We start from the raw sequence: 18,799 nt of genomic DNA on the forward strand, positions 1-18,799 counted from the left end.
CAATACATTGAAAGTTATTAGGTCCAAGTGCACGCAAAGTGGCCAAACACCATAGTTAGAAGGAAAAAAGAGAGAGGAGAAACTTAAGGGATCACTGGATTATTCTTACCAATAGTTATCTGCTTTTGTTTTGTTTCTGCTTTAGACTTCCCAATGGCATGACTTGTGAGGGGGGAGAGAAGAATGATATCACGTATGCTTTATTGGAAGTTTGAAACCAAATGCAATTGTTTTCCTGTTACAAAGATTGATTTTTGCAGATTCCCTGAGTACCACATGACCCCTAGAGTCTCATAATTTTATTCATTTGTCTACCGAAGCAGATTTTCTCCATATTTAGCTTATATGATTATTATTATTTTTGTATTAGATAGAGAACAATTTATACGCTAAATTCAATTGAATTTAACTTCTACTCTTATTTGTTCCACTTAATTCTCATCTGATTCTGCACTTAATTCTACTAAATTGTAACGTATGTACTTCCTTCGTGTCAATTGAAAAGTTGTGACATCCTTAAATTATGACCATTTTCTTTGCTCCGCTTTCTCTTTCTGGAAATTTATGTATTTTATACCGAACTTGTTGTAATTTTCTTCATCCGAGGTTTTACATTCGCAATATCTCCAAACGTCATTAAGAAACTAGAGTTGACAAAGTGGAGGAAAGTAGACATTTTGAATATGCATGTATTTAGTTCTGTCAGATTAAAAGTTCTGTAGCTACACTAAGAACTTACTGTACGAACTGACACATCATAACTCTACGTGTCTCATTCTACAACCCAATAATGATTACATGCTATCTAAATACTTTCTTGCATTACGTTTGACAATTCTTAGCTAACCGTAACTATTTTATTGCAATTTATTGTGCTATGTTAACTTGAGTATTACAAATGGTAAGTTGTTCGTTAGAGCAGCATTGCTTCCTTTAGAGATATTTGTGGTGTAAATATTAGATGCTTGATGTTCTATAATGGTATTCTTTTTCATCATACGTGTTCATGACGAAATAAATAAAGTGAAATAGTTGTGTCATCTATAGTTAGTATCTCCTGCTATTTTATGGAAAAACTGTATTTCTACTGTTGCATAATGACATTTAGGACAAATGCAGTACCAATAGTTGCACCAAAATCAGATTAATGGATATTCGACAATCAAAAAAGTGCCCTCGCTCGGTGACATAAGATCATGTTAGAATAGCAAACAGCATAAAATAGATGATTCTGTAGCAATGACCTTGAAAGAAGAAAAGTTGCCGCCTCGGCTGGGAAATAGTGAGATAAAGAAAAGTTACATTTTTCACTAATAAAAAGACTTGGCAGTTGGTACAAGAATATTCTTTTTAAATGTGCTTTCTTACTATGGAGAGCTTTAAGGAACAATATAACCTACTTGTTAATCTCTTATAATAGAGCATCAAAGTATGAAGAAACTTAACAATCTTTTATTATCTATTAAGACCCGCATTATGTTTGAGACATTTAATATTATGCCCATAGGTGAGTGATATTTTGCTATACTTATTTTATTTGACTATATTCAATTTTGTGACAACTGATGATCATAAGATGTGCTGAGAAAACATGAATGGAAACCAATGGAATTAAGCTAGATCCTAATTTATGATTTTACTCTCTTCTGTTGCCTATGTTAGTTAGAGTACATGGCACTTCAATATTTCCATTAGTTTGTCATTTATGAGATGTTAGAAGTTTGATGAACTAAGTGAATGAATGTAACTACACCACCTTCTGGTATTGCGAATAGCTCTATCTATGCATTGATTTACCTCTCTAAATTGAAGCCTAACTGCATTTACTCTGAGTAAATACTGTTATCGTTAAGTCTTTTACCTCCCATTTTGTATTCCCAAAACTCGTTTCATTGCCATCCAATGAGATTGGCCTGGATTGCTCGTATAAAGATTGTTGTTTCCCGTCAATATAGCTGTATTTGTAAATAATAATTCTAATTCTGCAAAATATAAATTTACGTAATAAAACAGTAAATAATTCGAGCCCACTGAATTCACAGTGTTTCCTTAAGGAATTTAATCCCCTCCTAGTACCCAAGGTAATGGATTATTTCCTCCCAGGATAGAACGAATAACACACTGGTGTAGCGGTACTTCAAACCCCAGTGTTTCAGCGAACACAAAGTTCGGTAGCAAATCACACTTACAGTTGCTTTGTTTGAAGTTAAAAACAATGCAGAACGAAGGAGTATATACTCAGAAGAACGTATGGAAGTTCTGAGAGGAAGGAGTGCAATGTATAGCCAATTGTATGTTGAGTTCTTGGTAATTTCAGTTGAGTTCCGAGTGTTTCACTTCAACATTTGCTGCTCCTATTTATAGCAACCAAGAGGGAGTGCAAGCCAAACGTCCACCCTTCATGGTGGAGCAAGCATTATATTCATGGTGGAGCAAGCACTTCATGGTGGAGCAAGCACTTCATGGTGGGAAGACCATTATCCGGCTGCCAATGATCAAATACACGGATTGGAAAATATCCGTTACAAATACGGATAATCTTACGTTAATATTTACTATTAACAAATAAATTTGGTCCAAAAAATTAATCAATCAATCGATCATTTGACCAAATCCAAATCCAAATCCAAATCCAAATCCAAATCCAAATCCAAATCCGAAGCCGTAGCCGTAGCCGAAGCCGAGCCGAGCGAGCGACGACGACGACGGCGCGAGGCTTGCTTTCTTCTTAACTCTTTAAGAGCTACAAGAAGAGCAATTATATATATACCCACCAAAAATGTCTTCCACTTCCAATATGGGACAATGTCTCATTGTTAAGAGGGGAAACTTAAAATTTTACTCAAAATTTCATTTTCCCTCCATTTCCCATTCACCCTCATTTTAAGAATATTACATCTTAAATTAAAACCTCAACAATCCCCCACATGAATGGGGAATGGCTATATCATGGAAGTATGCATGGAAAAACTGTGTGATTTACAAGCAAGGATTAATCGCATCTGGATAAGTAGGTTTCCCTTTGAACTTTCCGTAGTAAACTTATGTCGGATATACTCGGTCAATCGGTAGATTTGATATCTTTGAACCGTCGATCTTTGGTGTATACCTAGACAACCATAAGTCACACAATCAACCCTTAACCGTCTTTGGTTCTCATTGTTGTGTTCGTTTCAGCCATGAACACCGCCTGGTTTCATAAGTGCGTAGAGAACTGGCCTTACAAAGTTCTCCTTGAAGCGGCTAACACTTCACACTTACATAGGTGATTCCTAAACGTGTCATCCTGTAGATACACTATTTGATATACCCCGTATCAAATTTAGAAATCATTAAAAAGCCTTAATGCTTTATCCTTGATACTGAACATTGTCTCATCTCGAGAATGGACTAAAATTTTATTTGACAATGTTGAACCGTCATTAATGACTTTGTTTGATCTCCTTGAACCTAGATCTTGGGATCTCCAGTCTTCTAGGTAGAGTTACCGCCACAATGACTTGTTCTCGGCCATAGCCCCATTCCCCTTGATGATTTCTCAACTACCTCTCTAGTTAGGCCTTTTGTAAGTGGATCCGACACATTATCACTTGACTTTACATAGTCAATCGTGATAATTCCTCTAGAGAGTAATTGCCTAACGGTTTTATGTCTTCGTCGTATATGACGAGATTTACCGTTATACATAACGCTCCCAGCCCTTCCAATTGCCGCTTGACTATCACAATGTATGCATATTGGTGCCAACGGTTTGGGCCAAAATGGAATGTCTTCCAAGAAATTCCGGAGCCATTCAGCTTCTTCACCGGCTTTATCTAAGGCTATGAATTCAGCCTCCATTGTAGAGCGGGCAATACATGTTTGTTTGGACGACTTCCAAGATACCGCTCCTCCACCAATAGTGAATACATATCCACTTGTGGACTTAGAATCAGTTGAACCGGTGATCCAATTTGCATCACAGTATCCCTCAATCACCGCAGGGAAATTACTGTAGTGCAATTCAAAGTTTTGGGTATGTTCTAAATATCCCAAAACTCGTTTCATTGCCATCCAATGAGATTGGCCTGGATTGCTCGTATATCGACTCAGTTTACTTATAGCACAAGCTATATCTGGTCGTGTACAATTCATGATATACATTAAGCATCCCAATACACGAGCATAATCCAATTGTGATATGCTTTGGCCTTTGTTCTTTGCTAATGCAAGATTCACGTCAATTGGAGTCTTTGCAACTTTAAAGCCCAAGTGCTTGAATTTTTCAAGTACTGTCTTAATATAATGAGATTGTGACAATGCCAGACCTTGAGGAGTCTTATTGATCTTAATTCCCAGAATTAAATCAGCAACTCCCAAGTCTTTCATATCAAACTTGCTATTGAGCATACGCTTTGTAGCATTTATGTTGGCAATGTCATTACTCATTATCAACATATCATCCACATATAAGCAAACAATGACTATGTGATTTGGAACATTTTTAATGTACACGCATTTATCACATTCATTTATCTTAAAACCATTTGACAACATTGTTTGGTCAAATTTCGCATGCCATTGTTTGGGTGCTTGTTTTAGTCCGTAAAGAGACTTAACAAGTCTACATACCTTCTTTTCTTTACCTGGAACCACAAACCCTTCAGGTTGTTCCATGTAAATTTCTTCCTCCAACTCTCCATTTAAGAAGGCCGTCTTAACATCCATTTGATGAATTTCAAGACCATACACTGCAGCTAATGCTATTAACATCCGTATGGACGTAATTCTTGTAACTGGAGAGTACGTATCAAAGTAGTCTAGACCTTCTCGTTGTCTATACCCTTTGACTACGAGCCTTGCCTTGAATTTATCAATAGTTCCATCATCTTTGATTTTTCTCTTAAAAATCCATTTAGAACCCAAAGGTTTATTTCCAGGAGGAAGATCAACCAATTCCCATGTATGGTTATTCAATATGGATTCTATTTCACTATTGACTGCCTCTTTCCAAAATAATGATTCCGAAGAAGTCATAGCTTCTTTAAATGTTTGAGGCTCATTCTCCAATAAGAAAGTCACAAAATCTGGTCCAAATGAAGTAGACGTCCTTTGACGTTTACTGCGTCTTGGATCCTCCTGATTATATGTACTTTCTTTTGTTTCTTCCCGAGATCGTTTAGATCCTTCACCAACCGACTCATATTCCTTTTTATACGGATATATATTTTCAAAGAACTCAGCATTATCTGATTCTATAACCGTATTATTATGAATGTCGGGATTTTCTGATTTATGAACCAGAAATCGATATGCTTTACTATTTGTCGCATATCCTATGAAAACACAATCAACGGTTTTCGGTCCTATCTTTACCCTTTTGGGTTTAGGAACTTGCACTTTTGCCAAACACCCCCACACTTTAAAATAATTCAAGTTGGGCTTCCTTCCTTTCCATTGTTCATATGGAATGGATTGTGTTTTGCTATGGGGCACTCGATTTAATATTCGATTAGCCGTAAGAATGGCTTCCCCCACAAGTTCTGTGGCAAACCAGAACTTATCAACAACGCATTCATCATCTCCTTTAATGTGCGATTCTTTCTTTCCGCAATCCCATTAGATTGGGGCGTGTAAGGGGCTGTTGTTTGATGAATAATTCCATATTCTAAACATATTTCTTCAAAAGGAGATTCATATTCACCACCCCTATCACTTCTTATCATTTTTACTTTCTTGTTAAGTTGCGTTTCAACTTCATTTTTGTATTGCCTGAATGCGTCTATTGCTTCATCTTTACTATTCAGTAAGTAAACATAGCAATATCGAGTACCATCGTCAATAAAAGTTATGAAATACTTCTTTCCACCGCGAGATGGTATTGACTTCATGTCACAAATATCTGTGTGAATTAAGTCTAAAGGATTTGAATTCCTTTCAACTGACTTATAAGGATGTTTAACATACTTAGATTCCACACATATTTGACATCTTAATTTTTCGCATTCAAACTTGGGCAGTACTTCCAAGTTAATCATTTTTCGCAAGGTTTTATAATTGACATGACCCAAACGTACATGCCATAAATCATTTGACTCAAGTAAGTAAGAAGAAGCTGAAATATTATTATTATTTTCAACAACCATTACATTTAGGTTGAAAAGGCCCTCGGTGAGGTAACCTTTTCCCACAAATATTCCATTCTTACTAATTACAACCTTGTTGGATACAAAAACGCACTTAAAACCGTGCGTAACAAGAAGTCCAGTAGAGACTAAATTCTTTCTCATTTCGGGAACATGAAGGACATTGTTCAAAGTCATGACCTTGCCAGAAGTCATTTTTAGAAATACCTTCCCATATCCTTCAACTTTTGCTGTTGAAGCATTTCCCATATAAACTGTCTCTCCGGGTTCAGCAAGAGCATAGGTAGCAAAAGCCTCTCTAACTGCACAAACATGGCGAGTGGCTCCTGAATCAAACCACCACATTTTAGGATTTCCCACCAAGTTACATTCAGAGAGCATGGCACATAAGTTATCAACATCATCATGGTTTACTACCATGTTTGCTTGACCCCTTTTCTTGTCTTTCTTCGGAGCACGACACTCCGTAGACTTGTGTCCAGTTTTCCCACAGTTGTAGCAGTTTCCACTGAACCGCTTCTTACTTGGGTTGTATTTCGGACCAGAAGCCTTCTTCCTCTTCTTGTTAGCTTCAACAATATTTGCTCCCATTATTGTTGAATTTCCACGGCCTCTCCTTTCAGCAGCTTTATTGTCCTCTTCGATTCTCAACCGAACAATGAGATCTTCAAGGGACATTTCCTTTCGTTTGTGTTTCAAATAATTTTTGAAGTCCTTCCACAATGGAGGCAACTTCTCAATCATTGCTGCTACTTGGAATGCTTCGTTGATTACAAGACCTTCAGCAAGTAGATCATGAATAATCACTTGCAATTCCTGGACTTGAGTAATAACAGACTTGCTATCTATCATTTTGTAGTCCAGAAATTTTGCGGCAACGAATTTCTTCATCCCGGCATCTTCAGTCTTATATTTCTTTTCAAGTGCATTCCACAATTCTTTGGATGTCTCCATGCTACTGTATACATTATACAGATTATCATCCAGTCCGCTAAGAATATAATTCTTACATAAAAAATCAGAATGCTTCCACGCTTCAATCACGAGAAAGCGTTCATTATCTGGAGTTTTATCCGGCAGATCAGGAACATCTTCCTTGATGAACTTCTGTAGACATAACGTAGTCAAGTAGAAGAACATCTTCTGCTGCCAGCGCTTGAAATCAATCCCGGAAAATTTTCCGGGTTTTTCTGCCGGTGCCAACGCCGGTGTTCGGCTTGTCGTTGCGTTGGCAGTTGCCATCGGAACAGCTTGGTTCTCGTTTTCAGTCATCATCTTTTATGTAAAAGAATGACACAAACAAACGTTTAATACACGTTTTCAAACTGGAGTAAAAATCACGTAGATTTTAATATCCAACAAAACGCCACGAAGGCTTAACTCTCCAAAACGGGAGTACACAAACCACAAAGGTTTTAGTTTGCAGAATAATTAGAATACTACAAATACAGAAATAAATATTAAAATTCCTTAAGATTGTTGTTTCCCGTCAATATAGCTGTATTTGTAAATAATAATTCTAATTCTGCAAAATATAAATTTACGTAATAAAACAGTAAATAATTCGAGCCCACTGAATTCACAGTGTTTCCTTAAGGAATTTAATCCCCTCCTAGTACCCAAGGTAATGGATTATTTCCTCCCAGGATAGAACGAATAACACACTGGTGTAGCGGTACTTCAAACCCCAGTGTTTCAGCGAACACAAAGTTCGGTAGCAAATCACACTTACAGTTGCTTTGTTTGAAGTTAAAAACAATGCAGAACGAAGGAGTATATACTCAGAAGAACGTATGGAAGTTCTGAGAGGAAGGAGTGCAATGTATAGCCAATTGTATGTTGAGTTCTTGGTAATTTCAGTTGAGTTCCGAGTGTTTCACTTCAACATTTGCTGCTCCTATTTATAGCAACCAAGAGGGAGTGCAAGCCAAACGTCCACCCTTCATGGTGGAGCAAGCATTATATTCATGGTGGAGCAAGCACTTCATGGTGGAGCAAGCACTTCATGGTGGGAAGACCATTATCCGGCTGCCAATGATCAAATACACGGATTGGAAAATATCCGTTACAAATACGGATAATCTTACGTTAATATTTACTATTAACAAATAAATTTGGTCCAAAAAATTAATCAATCAATCGATCATTTGACCAAATCCAAATCCAAATCCAAATCCGAAGCCGTAGCCGTAGCCGTAGCCGAAGCCGAGCCGAGCGAGCGACGACGACGACGGCGCGAGGCTTGCTTTCTTCTTAACTCTTTAAGAGCTACAAGAAGAGCAATTATATATATACCCACCAAAAATGTCTTCCACTTCCAATATGGGACAATGTCTCATTGTTAAGAGGGGAAAACTTAAAATTTTACTCAAAATTTCATTTTCCCTCCATTTCCCATTCACCCTCATTTTAAGAATATTACATCTTAAATTAAAACCTCAACAATCCCCCACATGAATGGGGAATGGCTATATCATTTGACCAAATCCAAATGTCCAAATCCGAATCCGAATCCGAATCCGAAGCCGAAGCCGAAGCCGTAGCCGTAGCCGTAGCCGTAGCCGAAGCCGAGCCGAGCGAGCGACGACGACGACGGCGCGAGGCTTGCTTTCTTCTTAACTCTTTAAGAGCTACAAGAAGAGCAATTATATATATACCCACCAAAAATGTCTTCCACTTCCAATATGGGACAATGTCTCATTGTTAAGAGGGGAAACTTAAAATTTTACTCAAAATTTCATTTTTCCTCCATTTCCCATTCACCCTCATTTTAAGAATATTACATCTTAAATTAAAACCTCAACAATAAGAACACTACATCATTTCTTCCCCTGTATATCTTTTTATTTTTCCCTTTAGTTCTTGATTAATCACTGTGAATTCTCCTGTTGGCATCTACAGATATTTTATCTATCTTTGTTCTATTTGAATTTGCTGCAAGCTCTCTGAATTTTAGTTGGAGTGCGAGTTGTACAAATATACTTACTTTTGAATATGTGAAATCGAATTGCTAAACATAAGATATTTGTCTCCAAACCTGCAATTGGATCCGCGTCATGGAAATTAGTAGTTCCTTCTATGATTTATTTCTACATGGCCTTTAACTTTATTAGTTGATTTTAATCTTCTAAAATACACATTTGAACCTATAACTTAGTATAAATGTGATCAGAATTTGTGGGCATTACTGGCACAACAAAAAAATTACATGGACTTCCATTAGATTGACCACATCTGGGTATAATCATCTTGCCTCAGACAGCTTTACCTGAGTATACAATTTTATTTTCATTAGTCCTACTACATCCTCTCTGTAAATTTTGCAAAATTACTACTTTTCTCTTATTATATATACCAGACTCCGGGTTGTTTATTTTTTTGTCATTTCTAGCAGCTATCAGACTTTGTTATGTTTGCTATTTTATAACTTGGTCGTAATCGTATTGCTCTCTTAATACCTTTTGGTACAAGGTAACTCTTATGCGATGTATCTCTGTGCAACTTGTGAATTCATCGTTGGAGAATATAGGTGGATGTGTATCAAATTTGATTGAAAGATAAAAATAAAGTCAACTCCTCGTTAATGTGAGTTCCAACGACAGGTGACATCTTTTACTCTGGTAGACAATGCGAGAAACTACTAAAGAGATGTTCGTCTTCGTCACTAATCATATACTTTTCTAGGTAGACTTTTGTTAATATTTTCCTTGTGAACCAGGGCAGTGGGAACTTCACCTTCTCTGGCTCAAAAGTAAGTTTTACAACAATAACAAGGTGGAGGAATTATGATTAGTTAGTCAGCTTTGAAGTCGTTTTTAACTTTCTTGCAGGATCCGTTTTTGGTTCTGATGTCCGTCCTTCCTCTGAAAATTGGGAGTCCTTTGGCTGAAAATATTGAGCTTGCAGCACAATGCTTGGGAACATTATCAACATCTGATTGGTACCACCAGTGAAAACAACTTTCAATTTATATGGCTAACTAATGGCAGAATGGTGCGGAGCATTAGACAACATAAGAATTGTCTAATTGGATGCTTATAGTATTTTTCTGTTGAAAATTGGTGCAAAGCGACTTGTTAAAAACTGGTAAAACATTCCAGTTGATATGTTACGGCCAAAATCGGAAGGATAACAATATACCTTTGTTCGGGCCCGCACGAAGCCCGGGCTACCCCACCAGTATTACCTTAAAGAGAATCGGGAGCTGCTTCCGATCAAAGTGAATAGACTGAAAAGCCCAAATCATTTCAGTTTATCTCATGTCATCCTCCTTGCCTATCTAGGGCATTTTTGTATTCACGTCTAATGTGCCTTAAATACTCTGCCTGGAAGAGTGTGTCCCTTTAATTTTCCATTTACACGTTCAACAAGGTTGAAGGCTACTATATTCGTGGACCCCACTTAAATTTATTATTTCACACCATAATTTTACAATTTACGTTCCTATGCACACGTTTAGATTAATGACTATGTGAACTCCACTTAAATTTATCATCTCACATTCAATTCCTCCTTAAATCAACAATAATAATATATCCAATATATTTTTTATAGTATCTGGTTTGGAGATGGTAATGTATATATAAACTTTAAACTTATCTCGCAAAAATAAAGAGATTGTTTCAGATAGACTCTCACCTCAAGAGAAGCAATTTACATCAGGCTTGAAAAATAAATTTTTCCTTAAATGAATACACTAATTAAATATTTTACTAATTATGTACTATTTAAATTGTGTAAATATTTTTTTCTCCTGCTTTATAGTTTAAAGCGAGTAACATTTTATGTCTTAATATTCTATTTGATATTAAAAATAAGAATAAACAGAATATTAACTACTATAACCAAGCAAAATATAAATTATTTTACAAAAAAGGCTAATCCTTAATATTACGATGCCATTTTAAACCAAAACATTGAGTTACTTTTATTAAATTATTAATTAAGTTATTCTCATTTTGAAAAAATCTTGCTCCGACTTAATTTAAAATACCAATAGTAAATTTATATTTTTTGTATATAAAAAAGAGTAATCTGATTAAGAAATAACACATAGTCAAATTAGAACTCAAGGTATTACTGTGCAAACTGCATTAATTTTACCATTTGAATTTTCATGATTATTTTGAATTCTAAGTAAATATTTCAAGGTGTAATTTCTCAATCAATTATCTTTAATTCAAGAATTTAATAAGAAAAGTCTATAAAAAGAAAGAGTATAGTTGATACTCCTTTACAAATATTTATTTCTAAATATCGAGGTCCACCTCTAATGTAACACATATTTTTTCTTATGTTAAAAAAAGATAACTCATCTTATTTTTAATACTATTAACAAGTGAATTATCGATCAATAAATATGCAAATTCATTGGTTATTCACAAGTTAATGAGGTTTAAATAAATTAGAGACTTTTTTTCTTAAATTTAATGCGCCCGAAAATTACCAAAATATCACGCCTATGAATTATTGTGCTACCAATAAGCCTACTTATTATTTTACTAAAAAAAGATATATTGTAAATTTCAAATTAGAATACGAGAAAAAATTAACACACAAACACAAAGCAAAAGCAAGTTGATGAAATATTGGTACCATTTTATTTCTTTTTCTTTGATGTTTAATTCCAACAAAATAAGTTTAACAACATATAGTTAACCCAGAAACACAATAATTTTTGTTGAATAAAAATACATATGAAATTTCTATCTTTACAACTATTATTTAAATTAACATGAATGATCTTTACAAAATAATTGGAGTAATACAATTAAGAATATTATTTTCGTAATTAAGTGTTGGCCATGCCATCCCTCATATCATGTTAATAGTTTACAGATTCACCCTTCTACTTCTGCATATTTCAATTTAAAACCTAATATGCCCAATACATTTTTCATTCGAGTAATATGCATATTATAATACATCATGTTAATTAGTTTACATGTTCACCCTTCTACTTCTGCATATTTCCATTTGACACCTAATATGCCCAAGACATTTTCATTTGAGTAACAAATTCCTCTGTTCCTCTTCACTCTCCATTTTTAGAACCATTAATAGGGTTTCAAAGTCGGAGACCGAACTATATTCAATTCTCATATTTCTGCAACCCTATTCCCTTTTCTAAATATCTCCAGAAAACGCCTACAACATTCTTCCTTGGAATTCACCGTACTGGATTATTAGGTTTTAATTTTTTTCATGAATGTCGACGATTTTTTCATGACTTATGAATGGATATTAACTTCTTCTCCGGCACCGTCACGTTTATCTGTTGCGTTTTCGCCGCCGCCGCTATTTTAACCCGCCGATCAAATTCAAAATCAAAATCAAAATCAGTTCCGACGAACGGCGGAGATAATTCTCGTAATTGTGCGTGTGGCAGTGGTGGAGGAGTAAGTTCCGAAATGGTGGAGAAGGTTAGTGTGACAGTGGCGGCGGGGGAGAAGCAGACAGGGGCGTCGATGATGGAGCAGCTAGTTCCGGAGATCACGACGCACGCGTTGAGCTATTTGGATTATCCGAGTCTTTGTAGGCTTTCTATGACGAATTCGCTTATGAGGAAAGCTGCAAATGATGATAATGCCTGGAAAGCTCTCTATCATAAGGTGCGCCATTCGAAATTTCCTTGAAAGTTTTAATTTTTTCACATTATTAGTGTTGTCTCTTCCCATTTAATATCATCTTATTTGATTACTCCATATTAAAGGATTTAAGTTACACGCACTTACGATGTAATGAACTTCTTATACCATTTATAATAGGTTACTTACCATTCCTTATATTAAAAGATTACTTACCATTTATTAAAGATTACCAATCTTAATATTTACCTCTTAGGTGACCTCTGTAAATATTTTTTAAACCGTCGTTACATAGAACCTCAACTCAAATTTAAATTATATAGTAGTATTACATTAGTGATAGTGGTAGAAAATGTTGAAGTGATAATTGAATAGCTAGCTTGATAGAGTAAACATCGCGTCAAATTTAATAATTGAACAGTTTAAGGAATATGAATTCTTGGAAGTTTTGAAAGTTCTTTAGAAGAAGAATTGCGCCAATTTCCGGGACGTCTCAAAATGGAAAAGGTGTAGTATTAATTTGGCACTCTTATGAAGGACGATTAAAGAAGACTATTTATTATTAGGCTATTAGCTTTAGAACAGCTAGATTCACCAACTATGCTGGGATAGGTATCCGGACTAGTTGAGATTTAGTTCAAGGAAGCTTGTTTCGCGTAGAGATTAATCTGGTCGGTTGGTCCTAATCTTATTCTTACCTCTGTGCTTCGTGGCTGAACTGACAGTTGAAACGGATAGTTTGACTTTTCTTTGCCTCGCTAACTGTGTAGAGGATAAGCTTTGAGCAGTCTCCAATCAAAGGCAAAATTAAATAGCTTTATAGTAGTATTGTCTATATTGGAAGTTGCACCGTCAAGCAGTCATTTAATTCACCTAGCGCATGGATTTATGGCATAACGAGCATTCACAAAGCTACTCGTTTTGTATTTCACTGATTATGTTGTGAAAGTGCTAGGAAAAGTTTCGGAGGATGGTTTAAGAGAAACTATGCTTTGTATATTTTTCTGTTTCCTTTTTTGTTATCTGTGATTTAGGAAATTAACCGTCCACTTCACGACTCTATTTAAATGATTAGTGGGGTATAATAATCTTACATAGGCACTTGTTAGGTTATCTGAAGACTGTTGTCAAATAGTTTCTTACTGCTTCTTCCTTCAGGTGCTTCTGTATGTGTGTGCACATTTAGGGGTATATGAGAATTCTCTTGGCGCTGATTGGCTTTATAACTCCTTCTAGGAGGAAAGTCATGTAAGTGTTAGACATTAAGGAAACACTATGTTCCAGTTTCCATCTGCTTCCCAATGTTTTGTTTCATTGTACTTCTAGATAAATGGGTAGCTTTTAAAGTTCGGTTTGCCTTAGTTTTCTTTTTTCATGTCATTGAAAGATTTTTGAGCTTAGCTGCAATTATTGTTTTTTATTTAGGAAAAAGCTTAGTACAGGATTAATAGGTATTATCTGTTTGGTCTTTTATCTTGTCTTAAGAAAACAGAAGCTATGACCTATCACCTATCTTTCATTGTCTTCTATCATGGGCTAAATTTTTAACTGTTTCTCCCAACAATATGGAATTTTAAAGCCTAAAATTGTTTAAGCATGAGAAAGACACTGAAACAATGCTGTATTACTCTGTGAAGCTTCTGTGTCAGTGTTCCAAGTGTTATAATTGCTCAATATTATGCCAAATTATAGATGAAAAGCTTTTCTCCTGCATCACATAATAGCCGTGCCAGCAATTTTCTGGGCTTGCGATTCGGAGTTCAAAACTTTTGGTAGACCATCTACCCCAAACTGAATACTCCTCTTTGATATACCATAACTACAACATATGAATTTAAAAAATACGCTCATTTTTGTAAGTAAATAAGAGTTTTACTGCACCACATAGGGGGGATCTCTGGTATACATGGTGTATGGTACAGTTCACTATTAAAAAAAGCATAAAAGGTGGACAGTCATTCTAAGGGAAGAATAAGAAGTATACAGAAAGGGAAATAACAATGTTCAATGTTAAAAGGGAAGGGATTAATACACAAGGAAAGCAAGCTACTTATTCATTAATTAGGAATTCTAAGGGAGAAAAGAGTTTACTTTATTGGGAAAATGGGTCCAATGTTTTGTTTGTGTAACACAATATGTGGTAGAGCTTTCCTTTTGAGTAAAGCCGTCAGTACTTCTGTAGAAGTTGCTTGATCCTTATGGGCTTTGATACTAGCTGATGCACAGATTCTATGTTGCTCGGACTCTTCATTTTCGAGGCCCGTGTCGACACGATGTGGGTGTGGGTGTGGGTGTGGGATCCGTACTAGATTTGGTCAATCGATTTTGAGTACTTTAACCAAAATCGACGGAGGAGTCCGAGACAGATACAACGATTTCGTAATTAAAAACAAAAGCTATGGTGGAATCATAATTTAGGCATAGTTTTATAAATCTATTTTTAGATATTTGAATTATTTTTAGCTGAATCTACGCACCCATACTCGTACCTGGATCCGTACCCCCGAATCCTAAAACTTAGATCATGAAGGATCCGATCCCTAGATCCGCACCCGTATCGGACACCCGCACCCGAGTCTGAGCAACTTAGCACAGATTTATAGAGATATTTAGCCGCATGGAATACAACAGAAGGTCCCCAATGGGATGACCTGCGTGGTTAAGGGATGAGAGTAACAACTTGGATATTCTCGGTCTGAATCCAACCACAAACACTTGGTGCAAGCCCCTGTTACCTTTCTCCCAAAAGAAAAAAGAAGAAGGTGTAAACCCTCAGCTCCTGCCTTGGTTGGCAGGATTAGCATGACAGCCTGTGCTTGTGGGTTGGACAGGCTGGCAACTGGTTTACGCGAGGTGCGCAAGTGGCCTGGACGCCACCAATAGAAAAAGAAGATATAGAATAAAACAGAAGAGAGAAATATGAGGTTGGCTCTACTTCTGGTATCTACACCAGTTAAAAAGTTTATCGGGTGAAAATCATTTACGTCCCCCAAGTTTGTTTTAAAAATCAAACTCGTCCTTCAACTTTGAACAATATTGGATGGAAAGAAATTGAATCTGAAGGATGAAGGTCGTGAAATCTAAAAAAATTAGGATAAAAGGGTAAGCGAGGGCTTACCTCGCTACTTCTGTTATATCAAATAATTTTGTTCATCAACTTACCTTTTTGTTCTTCAAAATGATTGAACATCAAACACCAAACTTACGCAATAAGTTATGTAAGCTTAAGCATAGGGAAAAGTTGGAAAATGTATATACACTTTGTTTGTTTCAACATGTATTTGAATGTTGCTTGGAAGTGTCAGTGTTGTGATTATCTTTTATTTTCACCTTTTAGGATTTCACATTGGAGCAGGATTCTATGACTCCAATCAATGGATGGAAGGCTTACTATGCCGCTACAAGAGCCATTATGAATGTCAATGCTGAGTTTTTTAAAATCATTAAAGAAAGATCACTCCCAGCTATGGAACGTTTTTGGCTCAATGCAGATTATGTGAAGTGTTTTCATGCCTCGGGGGAGTACTTTACGGGGTATGCGTTTTTCCATCCTCTAAGGGGGTCTCTCTTGAGCTTTACTACTTCATCTCTGCGCTTGCATCTCTTGTTGAGTTCTCCCTCTCAGCCTCCTACCTTTTTCCTTTTTGTGATTAAATTCTCTGAAATATTTTCATATGACAAACTTGTCATGCTTCTGCCTGCAACCAAATTTCTTGAGTCTGGTTTCTCTGTGCATATTATGTTCTCTGTTATGTGCTTTTAAAGTTTTCATTCTCTGAATATAGATGGTTGCTAATTTTCTTTTTCTTGTGCGTGTGGGTTGAGGCCTTGCTGGTGCAGTTGTTTATAAATCTACTTTTACATATTTTAGGAAAAAGAGAGCAAACCTTGGGGTAAATGTGCTGCAATTGGGTCGAGATTTAACAGATACTTTGTTTCTTTGCTAGAGTATACATGTCCTATATTGGTTAAGGTTTTCAAAGGGCTTGATGTTAGTCCTGACTCCTGGGCTACTCTACCCGTTGTATTAAGGTCTTGGATAGGATGTTTGGATTCTTTCTCGTGGTAATTTGAGCCAATCTTGGGCTATTACTTATTACATCAGTTTTTTTTTCCCTCTACTTTTATCACTTTGGGCTTCTTTTCATGATTCAGTTCATTTATACATTAGCTCTATTTCAGAGTTGAGCCTACTCTTTCTATTCCAAGCCCACACTTCCTCCATCTATTGAGTGTTGACCTACCTTTTAGGCCCATTCTTCCATACTTTGAGCTACTTCAATTTGTCAAAAAATTCTTTAAAAAAGAAGGTGAAAGAAGATCTTCAAATCTACGTCTATCCCTAGTATGGGTAGTGTGTTAGAACTTTACCCGTGACATTGTTGTTTTGTCATGGTTTTGAGCTGCTTCACCATTACCCTTAGGGTATTTCTTAGATGCCCTCTTGATTTTCTTTTACCTCGAGTGGGCTCTTTCGAAGTCCGGTCCTCCTCCATATTTGACATTGATTTGTCCAACTAAGATGCTTTTGTAATCAGAAATATTGCAAAGTTTTTTCTTTTGACAGCTCTCCCTAATGCGAGTTCGCTAGGGTAATAGAATGTTTTGACGTGACATGTTTCGTTACCATGTCTTTATTTATTTCAGCACGCCCTGAGATGGTTCTAAAACGTACTTTCATTGCAGTTATAATGCAGTCATGGGCAGCTGGCAGCTGGCTTTTAACTGGGAGCAAAATGTTGACTTCGAGATTAGAGACGTAAGGGCAAGGGTAATGACAGATGCGGCTTGGGTGACTATGAAAGCGTATCTTAATATGGGTTCAGGTAATGTGACTAACGTGTTCGAATTCCATAACGGGAGATGGTACATGGTGCATCATCATTGCTCAGTGATGCTCATTCATGGAGGTGCAGGGCAACAAGTTGTGCAGGGATAGGATTAAAGAGAGGCAACTGTGAAGAAGATTGATTATTCTTTTGAAATTGGATAGTGGTATAGTGTTCGTTTATAGTAGGATTAACTTTCTCTGGAATCTCCATAAAATTATTTATGTAGTTCCTGCTTCCTTTTTTTCTTCTTATTTTTCCCATCTTTGGTGGTTTAGAAATCGCTAGTTTCTTCCCACCTATTTTTGCTTTGCTTACTTTTTTGGCAATACAAATGCACAGTTTGATTTGTCAGAATTTGCAAATGTGGCCATGGTCGTGGAGATGACATTAGGCTTCGGCCGTCGTGAAAATTTGGACAGTGTGATTGGAGGTTGAAAACCTTGTATCTTCCAATTGAAGATTAGATGACAGCATCAAATGGGGGAAAGTGCACATGTAGCCATTGTAAGGGAGGCTATTTGGAGACTAGCCTGTATTTATTTTGTCCTAAAATTTTAAACTAAAAATCGTAATTTCACACGCGTGTTGTGGCCAAACGCACACGTGATAAGATAGCATGTCAAACTCGTGAGGACTTGTTATCAACTATTAGCTAGATCAGACTATCTTAATTATCTAAACAAGGATTAAACCCAAAAGTAGTGATGCTAAAGTAATTAAACTAAAAAGAAAATAAATAATGAACTCTCAACAAAGGAAGATCGGATTTTTATGTTATCAGTATAATGAAAACGATCTAGGGTTATAGGCTGTTTAACATTCCTATTATATTATTCAATTGAATTGACTAACTAATTCATTTAGTTTATTGGTTGACAGCGTTAATATTGCTCATAAGAATCCGTCGAGTTCTTACTCGCATATTCAAGCTAACCTAACACCTATATGTCTATGGAACTAGAACTAACAAGAACACATTTGTAATTCCTGAAAAACAACCAAACAAGGCAATCATGTATTTGTCTATCGTAACCGCGAATCCGTTCCCCGATGCTCTACTCAATCCTATGTGTAATTTAGAATTCTCACTTTCGAGTTCAATTCTAGATTCGTAGATAGTATTCAATTGGTGATCAAGCAATCAAATAATTATGCGTAGGATTGAATAAATAAACTAATATGATAAATCAAGAAAGCAAAATCAATTCTAGATTCGTAGATAGTATTCAATTGGTGATCAAACAATCAAATAATT

At 36.1% G+C, this 18,799-nt stretch overlaps 1 protein-coding gene across 1 annotated transcript; it reads left to right on the plus strand.

The window, feature by feature from the left end:
• The first annotated feature begins 12,089 nt into the window (after positions 1–12,089).
• LOC104121481 (F-box protein SKIP8) lies at positions 12,090–17,898 on the plus strand. The gene is made up of 3 exons (XM_009633491.4): positions 12,090–12,736; positions 16,050–16,246; positions 17,399–17,898. The coding sequence occupies exons 1-3, from the start codon at positions 12,362–12,364 to the stop codon at positions 17,649–17,651; spliced, it is 825 nt and encodes a 274-aa protein (XP_009631786.1). The 5' UTR covers positions 12,090–12,361; the 3' UTR covers positions 17,652–17,898.
• Positions 17,899–18,799: the final 901 nt, after the last annotated feature.

This window comes from Nicotiana tomentosiformis, chromosome 8 (assembly GCF_000390325.3).
Source record: "Nicotiana tomentosiformis chromosome 8, ASM39032v3, whole genome shotgun sequence".
Lineage (NCBI taxonomy): Eukaryota > Viridiplantae > Streptophyta > Magnoliopsida > Solanales > Solanaceae > Nicotiana > Nicotiana tomentosiformis.

Bases quoted from the DNA above. Each gene is read 5' to 3' on its own strand.
- LOC104121481 (XM_009633491.4), top strand. From the start codon at position 12,362: ATGGATATTAACTTCTTCTCCGGCACCGTCACGTTTATCTGTTGCGTT. The intron at 12,737-16,049 runs GTGCGCCATTCG...TTCACCTTTTAG, and splicing joins GGAAAGCTCTCTATCATAAG to GATTTCACATTGGAGCAGGA. The intron at 16,247-17,398 runs GTATGCGTTTTT...CTTTCATTGCAG, and splicing joins TCGGGGGAGTACTTTACGGG to TTATAATGCAGTCATGGGCA.